Source organism: Mus caroli, chromosome 13 (assembly GCF_900094665.2).
Source record: "Mus caroli chromosome 13, CAROLI_EIJ_v1.1, whole genome shotgun sequence".
Lineage (NCBI taxonomy): Eukaryota > Metazoa > Chordata > Mammalia > Rodentia > Muridae > Mus > Mus caroli.
The window spans coordinates 19193482-19208105 of NC_034582.1; the positions used below are offsets into that span (position 1 = coordinate 19193482).

At 39.7% G+C, this 14624-nt stretch overlaps 1 protein-coding gene across 4 annotated transcripts; it reads right to left on the bottom strand.

The window, feature by feature from the left end:
* Window positions 1-269: 269 nt before the first annotated feature.
* On the bottom strand, window positions 270-14194 carry LOC110308123 (zinc finger protein 322). 4 transcript variants are annotated; one of them, XM_029468576.1, is made up of 4 exons: window positions 14127-14194; window positions 13108-13191; window positions 7754-7827; window positions 270-2643 (listed from the first exon to the last, which is right to left on the bottom strand). In XM_029468576.1, the coding sequence occupies exon 4, from the start codon at window positions 2498-2500 to the stop codon at window positions 1268-1270; it is 1233 nt and encodes a 410-aa protein (XP_029324436.1). In that variant the 5' UTR covers window positions 2501-2643; window positions 7754-7827; window positions 13108-13191; window positions 14127-14194; the 3' UTR covers window positions 270-1267. The 4 variants fall into 4 exon arrangements, with proteins under 4 accessions (XP_029324436.1, XP_029324438.1, XP_029324437.1 ...); XM_029468578.1 differs by having other exon boundaries at window positions 13108-13188; window positions 14127-14184; XM_029468577.1 differs by lacking the exon at window positions 14127-14194 and adding an exon at window positions 13848-14096.
* Window positions 14195-14624: the final 430 nt, after the last annotated feature.

Sequence of the window (14624 nt, forward strand, 5' to 3'; positions counted from 1 at the left end):
AAAAAGAAATTTTAGACATTTTAGGACACTTCTGAGGGCAGATGTCAACACTAAGCAAAGAACTGAGTGTTCTGGTTTTTGCTGAGGTTGATCATGCCAAAGGGAAGCTAAGAATTTTAACCCAAGCTAAGTACTCCTTAGCTTCTTACTTCTTAGCAAAACACCATTCCCATTCTAGCCATGGGATTTTAAGAAACACACAGGAAAACCAAACAGGAAGCAAAAATCAAAGCACTGCTTTTTTCCAACAATAAATCACACCCTACTTATACACAAGATTACAGTTCTTTCCTTTATTGAATTTATGAATTTTTAAAGTGAAACTAAAGCAATCATTAATTGGCTGAGACAAAAGGAAAGCATCTTCACCTGAGTTCCCCCGACCCGCGCTGGCCTGCCCCAGCTCCTCCAGCTTTTGGGTTGCTAGGGCATTATTTCCATACAACTCTAGTTTTTTCATTTTTTTTTTTCCACAATGTGGTTCAACTATGAACAGCATATATACAGATTCTCACCCACAATTAGATCTCTTCCTGGAACAACTCCTCCGTAGAACTCATTCTCTGGGGCCTGACTAAGTAAGACTTCTTTCTAGCTTCTCAGACACAATGCATTTACGGGTTTTCACTAATGTGAGTTCCCTGATATGCTCCAAGAGCTGAACATTAATAAGCTTTCTTCATTCAGATACTTATTGTTCCTCTGATTTTCGTCTAGGAGGATGGAAACCCAAGTANGACNCTCCAACACNTGTTTTCGCCACACCCAAATATCCATTTACCCCAGTATGGCTTCTCTGAGGGGTAAGGAAGTCAGAGTTCTGTAAGCAGCTTTTTGCCTGTAATGTCTGGGGCTTCTCCCCAGGGTGATTTTTCTGATATCCAATAAGACATACTCACTGTCTGAAGTACTGCCAATACAAAACATTTACATGGTTGTTCTCTGGTGTGACTTGTCTTGTAAAGATGAGGACTTAACACTGCTGGAGAGCTCTCATACTGCATTGTAAAGCTTCCTACCTGTATGAATCTTGTGATGGTTTTCCAAAACCCAGAGCATTTGTGGAGTTCTTTGCAATTGTGGNTAATAAAGGTGTCCTGACAGGGCCACTCTCTGCATTTAAACTTTTCTTACAGTTCCTAAGACTGTAGACTCTCTGAACTCCAATGAAGTCTGAGATCTAAGGGAAATCTGAAATTTACCTAGGAGTCTTTCACTTACTGAATTCTGATATGTAAATATATTTTTAAGGTTACATGACTTCTTGTCAAGACATACGTGAGGTTTCCGATGCGTGAGAACTTAGATCAAGCCCTTTTTCACTCATATTACAGATGTATTCATCATCAATGTGCACTGTCTGATGTTGAAGAAGGGCTGAGCTATGATGAAAGGTTTTATCACATACACTGTATTTATAATGGAGCTCCTCTGTTTGAGTCCTCATTTTCTGCTGGGCAACGAAGTCCATACCTAGGAGGAAGTCACTCTCACACATAGACCATTGATGTGGTTTTTCTTCCATATGAATTCTCTGATGTACAATAAAGTCTGAGCTACAGTTGAAACTTTTCTCATATTCAAGGCATTTGAAAGTATGAGTGTGAGTTGCCTGGTGCCTAATTAGGTTGGCACTCCGAGTAAAACTTCTCATACACTCCAAGCATTTATATGGTTTCTCTCCTGTATGGACTCTCTGGTGTACAATAAGGTCAGATTTCTGGCCAAAGCACTTCTCACAGGCACCACACTTGTACGGCTTCTCCCCAGTATGAACTCTTTTATGCACAATGAAGGCAGACCGATGTCGGTAACTTTTCTCACATTTATTGCATTTGTAGGGCCTTTCACCGGTATGAGTCCTTTGGTGGCTAATAAGATCTGATTTCCCACTAAAAGCCTTTTCACATTCCAGACACTTAAACGGTTTCTCACCTGTGTGAGTTCTTCGGTGCCTTATGAGATTTGTACTTCGACTGAAGCATTTATCACACTCATTACACAGATAAGGTTTTTCACCTGTATGGCTTCGCTGGTGGACAAGCAGATCAGAACTCTGACCAAAATTCTTGCCACAGATGTCACAGGTATAAAACTTTTTACCTGCATGAGTTCTCTGGTGTCCTGAAAGGGCTAAGTGGTGCCAAAAGCTCTTTTCACATTTGCTACACTTATAAGGTTTCTCGTAATTATGGATCCTCTGGTGGGAAATAAGATCTGAACTTTGNATGAAGGTTTTCTCACACATATCACATCTATAAGGTTTCTCCTCGGTATATGTTCTCTCACACATTCGTGCTAAGTTTTCACAAAAGTTTTGTTCACGTTCAAGGCACTGATATGTTTGATTATCTATTTGAGTAATCTCATGTACACGAATATAAATCTTTTTCCCCCTTTTGAGGGCATACATGGTATGTTTTCCGTTTTTGAGTTCTCTGGTTACATTTCTCTTCTGAAGTGTACATCTTCTATGGTTCTCTCCTAAGTGGCTTTCCATCAGTCTTCTTGATCCCTGTTTTCATAGTCATTTTTCTGGTAACTTCAAAAATATATCTTTTTTAAGCCTTTCATTCATTTGCAGTTTGTGTTTAAAAATTTCCAGCATCATATACATTAGTTTCTTACTTGGTACCTACAAACCTATGAGACAAAATAGAGATATTATTTATATTTCTATCACTAAGAAGCCTCAAAGCCAAATCACTGTATTAAAGACTGAGAGAATCTCTTTACTGGGCTGGTGAAATGGCTTGGTGGATAAAGGTGCTTGCTACTAAACCTGATGACCAGAGTTCTATTCCCACAATCTATCTACATGGTACAAGTTGAGAACTGCATGTCCTCCAATATCCACACTGGTGCCATGCAGCACCCACCTACCCCTACATACACACAGAGTAAATGCAAAGAAAGAGAGGGAGAAAACTAGAAAAGACAGGGGAGGATAAACTGTAAATTCTACATGGACCCCTGATCCAGAATACCTAGAGACAGAACTTTTTGAATCTGGGATTTTGAAATACCTGTATATACATAAAGAGTTGCTCTGGGGATGGGATGCATGTCTAAACACAACACTCATTCAGGTTTCATACTCATCTTACACACAGGACCTGAAGATAAATTCATAAATGTTTTGTTTTGTTTTTAAATTTTTTATGTGAATTGGTACATTTGCCTGCATGTGTCTGTGTGAGAGTGTTAGATGCCCTGGAACTGGAGTTATAGACAATTGTAAACTGCCATGTGGGTGCTGGGAATTGAACCTGGATCCTCTGGAAGAGCAGACCTTAACAGCAGACGGCTCTTAACCTCTGAGCCATCTCTCGAGCCTCTCATAAAGTATTTTTAAATGAAAAACAAAGTCTTGTTGTACCCGTGCTACAGCACATGACTGGACTCAGAGGACAACTCTGAGGTGTTTGTTCTTTTCTTCCACTTTTTTGTGCACCCTAGGGGTCAAATTCCATGGGAAGCATTTTACCCACTGAACCATCTGACCAGCCCTCATCTATTTTTAATAACTTTGTGACTAAAATAAAGTTTGTTATTTGAAATGTTTATGGCATTTGTTTGACACTCAAAATAACTCAAATTTAGGAGTACTTCATATTTTAAAATTTTGGACTGAGGGATGCTCAATCTATGGTTTTCTTCTCTGTTATTACAAACATGATAGGCATTGCATATGATAAACTACCAATAGGAACTCATTCTTTTATGAACCTGGCAATTTGAAACCCAAGGCTCTGGGCCAGAATGACAGTTCAGTGAGAAGCAGCAAGCCCATTGGCCTGAGCTTGATACCCTGGGCTTACATGGGAAAGAAGAAAACTGATTCCCACAGGTTTCTTCTGACCTCCATGTGCACACATTTACACACATAAGTAAATAAACAAAAGGTTACCCTAGGCAGCTCTTTTCCATTCATTTAGCTGGGAAGTCAGGACAGGTCTGATAAGCAGTACACTTGTTTAGGAAGTGAACAAACTGAAGATGTGCCTCCCTTCACACTTATTGTCTTGTGTAACATTTTTCATAAAACATCAATGACTTATTTAGTGATGTAAATGTAACTTTTCACCTTATTTTACTAAGAGAATCAAAGTGAGCAAGCAGAACGAGATTGAAGCACACTCATCAGTGTAAAGCCAAACAGCACCCCTCCTTGTGTCACTGCCAGCACCTAGCAAACTGCCTACAGGTGTGCTGAAGCAGATTGCTTCCTACTCTCACCGAAGATGCCACGCTGCTGCTGCTCAATCCACAAACTTTCATCTATGTTTGGGACTCCATCTGCTTTCTTCACAACTGCATCCTGACAGCTGTTCTGCCATCACTCTTCTACATCACCGATTTATCCTTTCTACAGGATCATTCTAGTTAGTAAAGAGGCTATCCTCTCTCTTCTTACAAAACAAAACAAAAACAAAAAGCACAACCAGAAACTTCTCAGCCACCTCATCCTCAAACTACTCTTCCCGTTTTATTCTCCTTTATATTAGAACTCACCAAAAGAAAAAAGTTTCTGGAACATGCATATTCCAATTAGACATCCACCCTTAACTTGTACCTAGACTCCTTTAGAAACCTACAAACACCAAGGACACTTGACCCCTAGCTCCCAGCTTGAGTCATTTCTGTACTGTTCCTCTACTCTGATCACGCTGGTCTTGGTCATGGTTCAAGAAAGCAGAACTATTTCCATTTCAGGGTCTTCATGTCCTTCATCTCTTCCTCCCTCCCTTCTTGCCTAAGGACTTCTCCTCTAGACTGTCTTCAAAGCTGCTCTCTTACCTCATTTAAATCTTTGCTCGACTGTAACACATTCTCACTGGGGCCTTTTCTGACCACCTTATGCACCATCCCAACTCACATAACACCCTTTCCATCTTTCTATTTGATTTTTCTATGCTGAATATGAGCCTAATAGACATGAATCCCCACACATGTTTCCATTACTATTATTCAGTCTGTTCATTGCTGTTTAACACCTAGGAAAATACCTGGTACATGCAAAGTTCTCAAATTTACAGCAGATCTTCTTATTTGGCATCTATAGACTCCTGTATAACCTATAAATCATTTGTTGCTCACTTTAAGTCTATTTTTCTAGGAAGTGTGTTCAAAATTTATCATAAAGGCTAAATATTCAAGAAACAGATATTGGCCTAGAGCCTACATATAAAACTGTAAATGAAAAAATATCAAAACTCACAAAAAAATGGCATGTTAGCAAATGGATAAGCTTACCAAATACAGAACACTAAAAAATAAAATGGAGAACTTGGAGAAAACACCCCAAAAGGATCTCAAGGGCACATAGGGTCATGTTTACCTCTGCTAATGAGACAATAGATGACTTCTTATTTCATCAATTTACTAACTCCAGTTTTCTAATTTTCATTCAGCAATTTTTATTATTTCCTTATGAAAAGCAAAGACATTGCTCTTGATTATTGCAGTGAATGATAAATTTAATCAATAGAAAAAACATACCTATAAATAGATGCCAGTGTTCCAAAAGTCACTTGAAAAAGTTTTAAAATTTAGCTTTGAAGAATATGAGAGCTGAATACAAGGCAAACAGATATGTAGAAAATGTAGCTTTTGTAGCTTTGTGCTACAGAGGGACAGAGTGAGACACCAATGTGCTGTAAGGCTAGCAAGTATAACAAGAGGCAAAAAAATCTTTGAGAAATGTGAACTAAATAGCACAGACATAGTTGTGCTAAACAGTCATTGTGTCCAGATCTTCAACATTCTGCATGATAGCTGCTTTCAGTCAGAGGTCTCCTGGCATCACAGAGAAACTCCTCACACTCTAAGCCCTTTTTCTCTCTTCTTCTAGTAGTATCCTAGAAGTGAAAATACACCTATCAAATGAATCCTTGTTAGACAATAAAATACCCACTCTCATCACATAAGCATATACTTCTATATGTTTTTCTAACCAAGACGGTGAATCAAAGTTCACTTTGTCTATTGATGCGCAGTGGTGTCAGAGTGCTAACAGACTGCCTGGTGGGAGGAATCCACAGCAAACACTCATTTGCTTGTCTACTCACCAAAGGCCTTTTATGAAAGTTATCCGAAAAATCACTAACAATGTCTTGAGCAAAGAGCACATTTTGTCCCTGTTACACTCAATCCTCTAATCCTAAAACATCAGAGAATATTATTCCTACTTTCTTTTATGAGGCTGAGTTTAGAGAAAAGAGAGCCTAGCACCTGTCTAGAATCTAATCTTGCCTTACAGTCAAAGTAAGCAAGCAAAGGCTTTCTTTACACTGACAGAAAGCTCTCAATTCATCCAAAATTTGAAAGATCACCCTGCATTCTCTTTTGTTTTATACCTCACAATCAAAGTGTCAAGAATTTGTTGGCTTCATTTAAAAATTCATAAATCCATATCCAACCACTTTTCATCAATTTCTGCTGCTACCAATCTGGTCCAAACCACTTTTATTTCTGTGGATTATTGTAATTACATCTTAGCCAATTCTTCTCTGTTACAGGCCTAACTGCATGCCATTCCTAATCCCTACCTTCTCAAAATGTGATATATTTGGTCATCTGATCTTTTAAAGAATGACTAACTGAGGTCATATGAAGATACCCAGAGTTGACAAAGAAGCACAGCCAGACTGAAGGCTCTGAGGACAGTGAGGAAGCAGCTGTTGTAAGGCAAGGCGACTTCCAGACAAACCGTACTGGATTTCTAGTCTTCAGAGTGTGGGAAAAAAAGAGGAAAATTTGGTTGTCTGAAGCACTCAGGTGATAGTCGGTTTTTAAGCAGTTCTAATAAGCTAATAAGCCATCTGTGTACCGGAACCTTCTCTACACTCTCTACTCTGCAGCCAGTATAATCCTGTTACAACAGAAAGCTGAATTACATACTCCTGCTCTGTCAGTATTTTTTTCTTCTACCCAAATCTTTACAATAACCCAAGAGTCCCAACTGGAGCTGCCCTGCGACTCTCTAACACTGCCTGACTTCTTTCTCAGTCTTCTTACAGGATCTCATCCAGCCACAATGGCTTCCCAAGCTGTTTCTCTTCTACACATACTCTACTTGAGATTTGTGCCCTTTCTTTCTTCCAACTTTGGTGTTCTTGCTCCAGGTATGGCCAATATCTTAATACCCCAATAATTATTTTTTTCATTTATCACTTCTTAATCAAACTGTTTCCAGCCACACTATTTAAATATTGTGAATCTCCAATGACAAAGTTACCTCACCTTTCCTGTTTTATCCTTCTCCAGAGCAGTTATCACACTTTAATACACTCTATAATTCGTTTATTAGCTTGTTGTATATTGTTAAATATAGGAAAGATGCTTTTAGTGTTCTTTCCCTAATAGAGCAGTACTAAGTATATAGACAGTGTTTAAGAAGCACTTGCTGTCATAAATGGATTTCCAAAGGAATTCTATTTCCTTGGGCTAAAGATGGCTCAGCAGTTAAAACTGGCAATTCCTCCTGAGTACCCAAGTTTGATTCCCAGCACCCATATGACAGCTCACCTTCTGTAACTCCAGTTCCAGGGCATCAACACTCTTCTGGCCCCCATGGGCAACAGGCCTACATAGTGCACAGACCTTCATGCAAGAAAACCACCAATAACATAATATAATAATTAAAAAATAGATTTTTTTTAAAAAAATCTATTTTCCCACATACTCTGGTGAGATGCAGTCTGAAAAGGAAAAGGTCCATTTTATAAGACTGGAGAAAAATGTAGCTTACCAACAATGCAGACAGATGAAAAGCAGCCTTCACTTTATGTCTTGAGAAAATCAAAACTTAAAAAAAACAGCTTTCTGCAAAACACAAGTATAAAAGATCGTTTACATATAATGGACTTAACAGTGAATAAGCATTTCCCTTAAAAATGGCAAATGAGGGTTTGGAGAGATGGCTCAGTGGTTAAGAACACTGACTGCTCCTCCAGAGGTCCCAAGTTCAATTCCCAGCAACTACCTGGTGGCTCACAGCCATCCGTAATGGGATCCAATACCCTCTTCTGGTATGTCTCAAGACAGCAACAGTGTACTCATACATATTAAATGAATAAATACATCTTTAAAAAAAAAACAAAAAACAAAACAGCAAATGAGAGATGCAGAAATAGCTCAACTATTAAGGGTATCTGCTTAATAGTTTTATTTATTCATTTAAATAAATGAATAAATGAATAAATACATCTTTAAAAAAAAAACAAAAAACAAAACAGCAAATGAGAGATGCAGAAATAGCTCAACTATTAAGGGTATCTGCTGCTCTTCCAGAGGACCCAAGTTCAATTCCTACCACTCATATGGTGTCTCACAACCATCTATCTGGAACCTTAGTTCAAAAGTACCCAATACCCTTGTGCAGAGGCCCCAGGCATGCACATGCTGCACAAACATATATGCAGGCAAAACACTCATATACACGATATACATGAAATGAAATTTCAAAAAAATTAAAAAAAAAAGCAAATGTATTTTCTTTTGGAATCTCATTGACTCAGCTCTAGAAAGGATAACCATTATAAGTACTGGAAGAAAAACAGTTAAAAGAATTAAATAAACATAAACTTCTTAGGTCAAATACTGAGAAATAATAAGTTGAAGAAAATAAGGAACATAAACTTAGAAATCAATGAACTATAGAACAAAACAAAGTCCCTTTAAAAAATATTTTTATTTTGTGTGTGTGAATGTTTTGTTCACCTTTCTGCGGCATGTGTGTACTGCACCAGTTCATGCCTGGTCAAAGAAGGCAGAGAAGAATCCCCTGGAACTGTGAGCCACCGTATAATTTGGAATAGAACCCGAACCTTCTACAAGAGCAACAAGTGCTCTAAACTACTCGGTCATCGTTCTAGCTCTTATAAATTCAATTATAAACTAAAATACTGGTACTTTGCCTGGCCTTGGGATGAGGGAAGCTTTTAATCCCAGCTACTTGGAAGAATAAAGAGGATCATAAAAGTTCAAGGCTTATCTGAGCCAAAGAACAGGTTCAAAGCCAGTCGAGGCAACTTGGTGAAACTGCCTCAAAAAAACAAACAAACAAACAAACCAACCACCAACAAAATCTTGCATGGTTTTTGCCTAGAATGTAAAGACCTGTGGTTAACAATCACTAGCACATGGGCTAGAGAGATGGCTCAGTAGTTAGTTAAGAGCACTGGTGAAATGAAGGCAGGAGCTGATAGAGCAGCCATGGAGGACTGCTGCGTACCAGGCTGCACTCCATGGCTTACACAAGCCTGCATTCTTTCTTATAGCACCTAGCACCCCCAGCCCAAGGATGGCCTCATCTACAATTTAGCTGGTACCTTCCACATTATCAAATACCACAGGTTTGTCCATAGGTCAATCTGGTGGAGGTATTTTCCCAACTGAGGGTTTCTCTTTTAAAAGGATTCTAGCTGTATCAAACAGACATAAAACTAGCCAGCAAAACACCCATACCAAAAATCATTTTTCTTTCTTTCTATGTCTCTGTATGCTACATGTGTGCAGGTGCATGAAGAGGCCAGAAGAGGGTCCCCCTATACTGAACTATAGGCAGTTGTGACAATGCTTGAAACTGAACTCAGGTCCTCTTGGAAGAGCAGGCAGGAATCTTAACTGCTGAACCATCTCTCCAGCCCAAACTGTAAAGTTGTTTTCCCTCCCCTCCGCCACCCCTTTTGGTTTGTTTATGATTTATTTATATTTTATGTGTATGAGCCTTCTTCCCTGCACAAATGTATATGCACTATCTTATTTTTCTATTGCTGTGGTAAGACACCAGGGCAATTAGTAAGCATTTAATTTGGGTTTATGATTTTAGAGAGCTAGAATCCATGATGGTGGAACAAAGGCATGATGTCAGGAATATCTGAGAGCTTACATCATGATCTGTAAGAAAAAGGAAGAAAGAACTAAGTAGGAATGACATATTTTGAAACTTCAATGCCCAGCCTCAGTGACACACCTCCAGTGCCATGACTGCTAATCATTTCCAAACAGTTCCACCACCTGGGAGCCAAGTATTCAAATATGAACCTGTGGGGGCCATTGTCATTCGAACCATGCACCATGTACATGCACCATATATGTGCAATGCCCAAAGAGACAGGAATGAATGCATCAAATCCTCTGGAATTGTTAGTTCAAGTGGGTACTGGTAACCAAACCTGGGTCCTTTGAAAATGTTCTTAACAGCTGCACTGTCTCTCCAACTCCAAATGTAAATTTTTTAAAATATTTTTTGTTTTGGTTTTTCAAGACAATTTCTTTATGTAACCCTGGCTGTCCTGGAACTCTCTCGAGACCAAGCTGGCCTCAAACACACCTGACATTGTCTCTCAAATGCTGGGATTAAGTGTGTACCACCACTCCCAAGCATTCAACTGTAAAAATTTTAAAGTGCAAGCAAATGCTGTAGTTTGTGTAAGAAATCAGAAATTTAAAAAACCCTATTTAAAACTATAAAACTATATTTTAAAAATATTAAAAAACATGTACTTACTAAGTTTGTCAAAACTAAATTAGGAAAAAACAAGAAACTAACGTATTCCATTATCACAAGATAGATGAAAATGGGATCAAAACCTAAGAGGACAGAACTGATGTGAATCAAAGGACAAAGTGCCATATTTCTCTAAGAACACATTTCTGCATACATATATATTTAACAGAAATAAATGGGTGGCCTGGGATAGGACTCTGTAGTGCAGCATATGTAGGGCCCTAGGCCCTTATCACTAACAGTGCCAAGGAGCTGCAAAATGACACATAAAAGCAAATGACACCCGAGTGTGGTGACTCACATCTATACTCCCAGTACTTGGAGCATAAGGAGAACTGGTGAATATTTGAGGCTAGCCTTGGCTATAAAATTCCAAGCCTGCTTGGCCTACAAACTGAGACCCCATTTTGAAACAAACCAAAAGACAGTTCGTTTCAAACAAATAACATGATCACCCAAAAGAAGAAAAAAAATAACTCTTACATAGTATGAGACTATATAAACTCAAGCTAAAGACAATAATTATTTTTAATTTTCTTTTACCTTTTCTTTTAGAAATTGGCTCATTATATAGCTCAGGTGGGTCTTGTTTTCTGATCTGCTTGCCTCAGACTCACACCCCAAGTACTGCCATTAGAGGTACACAGCCTCCCAAACTGTATATACACAATTACTGAGCCTTATTTATGGGGCTTTTCCTCATAGTACATACTAGTTAGTATGTATACCAGAGTTGGATAATGGAACATAGATTCCCCTCAGAAGGAAATTACAAATAGAAAAGAATAAGATTAGAATAAACTCTGTACTGTGGTTAGCTGGAATTAAAGGGCAGTATCAGAATGAGGTCACAGTTTGTACTGTATAGAGAAGCTATACAATGTACACATGAAAAGGGGTTTTTATCCTAGTAATGTCAGCTCTCAAGCACAGCAATAATGTACATATTAAATACTAAGATTCTAGGTTTTAGAATCTTAGTAATTCATCACTGAATGGAATCAGGAGACATGGTAGATAACATGGTTTGCAAAACAGCCTACAATATCTTTGTTGAGCTAAAATATAGAAATGTTCAAACAAAAATACTGTATGTTGTTTTTTAACTGTCCCATGGTGATAGGGATTGAACCACCCAAAGGCTGCACACACATCATACTCTACCACTGAGCTATATGCCCTATCCTTTTACCCTTTGAGAAAGGTTTTCCTTAGGTTGCCCAAGCTAGTTTTGTAACTTCCAATCCTCCTGCCTCAGCTCTTTAACTGAGTTTGCTCATAGTTTGGGAAATGAATCAGATTATCTTATTAAACTACCAGTCCAAGACATCACAACTGCTCTCAATAGCCAAGAAACTATGATGCACAAGAAAAACAAACAGAAAACCATTTTAAACCAGGAAACAATTTTCGTATGCAAATAAAATATGATCTGGCTGTCAATCTTCAAAACAGAATATGATACTTCCCACACATTTACAATAAAATCCAAAGTTTTACTGCTCTCCATACTATGGAATGTCTGCCATTTTCATCCTCTCAGGCACCTCAAAAAATGTTGTTTTTCTACCTAAACCACTGTTCCTCAATGTAGCTTTCTCCATTATCTGATTTAAGTAGCCTGAAACTTACTACCTGAAAAAGCAACACTCCTTCATGGTCCTTCAACCACCTTACAGAACCACTATCCTACATTAAGAGATGTACTTTATATGTGTTCCCTCGTCTGTCTCTCCTACTAGAGCATAACATCTACTATGGTTAGGATTTTGTCTTTTGGTTACTGCAGTATCTGTAACATTTAGAATACATCTGTTAAACAATTAAAAAAACAACAAGTAGCCAAGTCTCAGACTGAAAAAGGAGTATCATTACCCTTGGGTCTCCAATGTGCATCTGGCAAACACATCCTCCAAATCCTTACTCCAGGTCACTGTCTCTAACATGCTTCCTTAACCCTCCTAGGAAGGGAGGACTTCTGTTTTTTGTTTTGTTTTCATGAGCAACATCAGACTGCATTTCATAAGCAAAGAGCAGGCAAAAATTCAAATAGATAGGCTAAGCAACAAAACTTCAGAGCTCAAGATTCTTGTAGGTGAAAGGATATATGGGATGATCAAACAGTAAATATTTAAAGTACTGTCTTAAAAACCATACTTGCTGTACAGCCTCAGACCAGGGGTTGCCTCAATTTCCATTGATTACATGGATTATGGACATTTAATCCTCCCAAGAACACTGTAAAATCAAATATTTTTTGATCTTACTGATAGAAAACCTGTTGCTATGACAGTTACCTAATTACACAAGAACTCAAGGCAGTTAAGTAACAGAGCCGGGTTTAAATATCCATCCTAGAGCCTGTCTGAGCATTGGGCACACTGCCTTCTTTGTATGGCAAATCAAAAGAAGGACAATTGTTGCAAATGGCTGTGTATGCCTGTTAGAAAAATAGGTGTACTGATTAAAGGGCCACTATGTTAGTCACCAGAAAGACCCTTTTCCTTTTCCCAAGTATGTTTTACCTTCTTTCTAGTCCCATCCCTACTCCAAAATTCACATTTATATAGAAACAGATGTATGCCACTTACCTTAACAAGAACCGAACAACTATTTTTTCATATCCACAAGGTCTCTAATCCAGAAGTACTCATAATATTTAATTCTTCCCTCTGCTAGAGGAAAAAAGCAGCAATGTTGAATGAACATGACTGCAAAGCTTACATTTTTCCTTTTAACAGTAGGCCATTTAAATAATGTCCCATGCACTCTCCAATCCAGACATCATCCTTCAGCAAAATTTTGCTCATTCTAATGTTTCCGTTCCTCCTTCAAGAAGCAGTTTNTTTCTGACCTGCTCTACACAAAATAACAAGAATTCTTCTAGCTGAGAGATTTTTAAGTTCAGAACAAAGCCCTGGGCCTTGTTTTTCTTGCTGTTAAGACGGGGAGAGTCTCTCTCACGTAGCTTAGGCTNGCTTCAAAATCGCTAGGCAGCTTAAGCTGGCTTTTAATTCCCTATCCTCCTACCTCTACCTCAAACGCTCAGGTGACTGAAAGGCGCATTATTATTTCAACTTCTGAGATCAAAGATTCATTCCTCGTGCACTAAAAACTGTAGGAATACGATTCATGAATGCAAAGTTACACAGGACCAAGGCTGCTAAAAATAAATGACTATGGAATGCTTTGAGCAAACAGATTCTGCGGATTCCGGGGGAACTCAACTAATCTCCGCCCTTAAGGCTGGGGGAGGGTCCTCCCAGTGCCCATGGTTCTCTAGACATTCAGGAAGGCTCCAGACTGCATTCGAGCCTGGCTCCATTACTACCTCCAGGACAGTCTTAACAGGCATCTCCTCCCAACTTTTCGTTGACAGCGACAACAAGGGCGCCGCGCCTGGCCCGGACCCCTCTCATGGCCAAGGACCTCGAGGACCCGCTGCACGCTTACTCCGCCGCCTAGGGCGGCACTTCCGGTGACTGGACCCTCAAGCCGGAGCTTCCGGGGCCGAGCACTAGGCGGTGGCCGGTTCGGTCCCACCGTCTCCTAGGGAAGGAGAGTGGGCCGAGATGCCGAGAGGTCGGCAAGCCAACCGCTGGATACCAACCTGGAGAAGCCGTGCCCGTACGCCACAAGGCCAAGGCAAACCTCTCTCACCAGCAGAGACAGGGAGGCGTAGCCACGCCCCGAGGCACGTAACCACCCCTCATAGGGCTTCACCGGGGTTCCGGGCCAATAGGCACCGGACCTCCCGAAATGGGCGGAGCCTGAGCGCGCCTGCGCCCTGGCTCTTTCGCGTCTGATAACTACCTTTTCAGCTCCTGAATTTGGGACTCTGCAACAGCTCGGGTACCCACTGAATTGAAACCGTGCCCTGTGCCCGGTACTGCGGCTCTGGACTTCTGTTTTCTTTCTCCACGGCTGTTCAAATCAAGAGTCAGGCGTGGTGTCTCAAGGATAGATGCAGAGGAGTCGGTCTTAAATACCTTGAAAAGCCGTAGAAGTGGAGAATTCCAAAGGCTCTGCCGTGCTATCACTCACGCCAGCAAACGATGAGAAGCTTTGAAAAGGGAGCGGCGGCGTGGCCTTATTGCTGGAGAAAGCT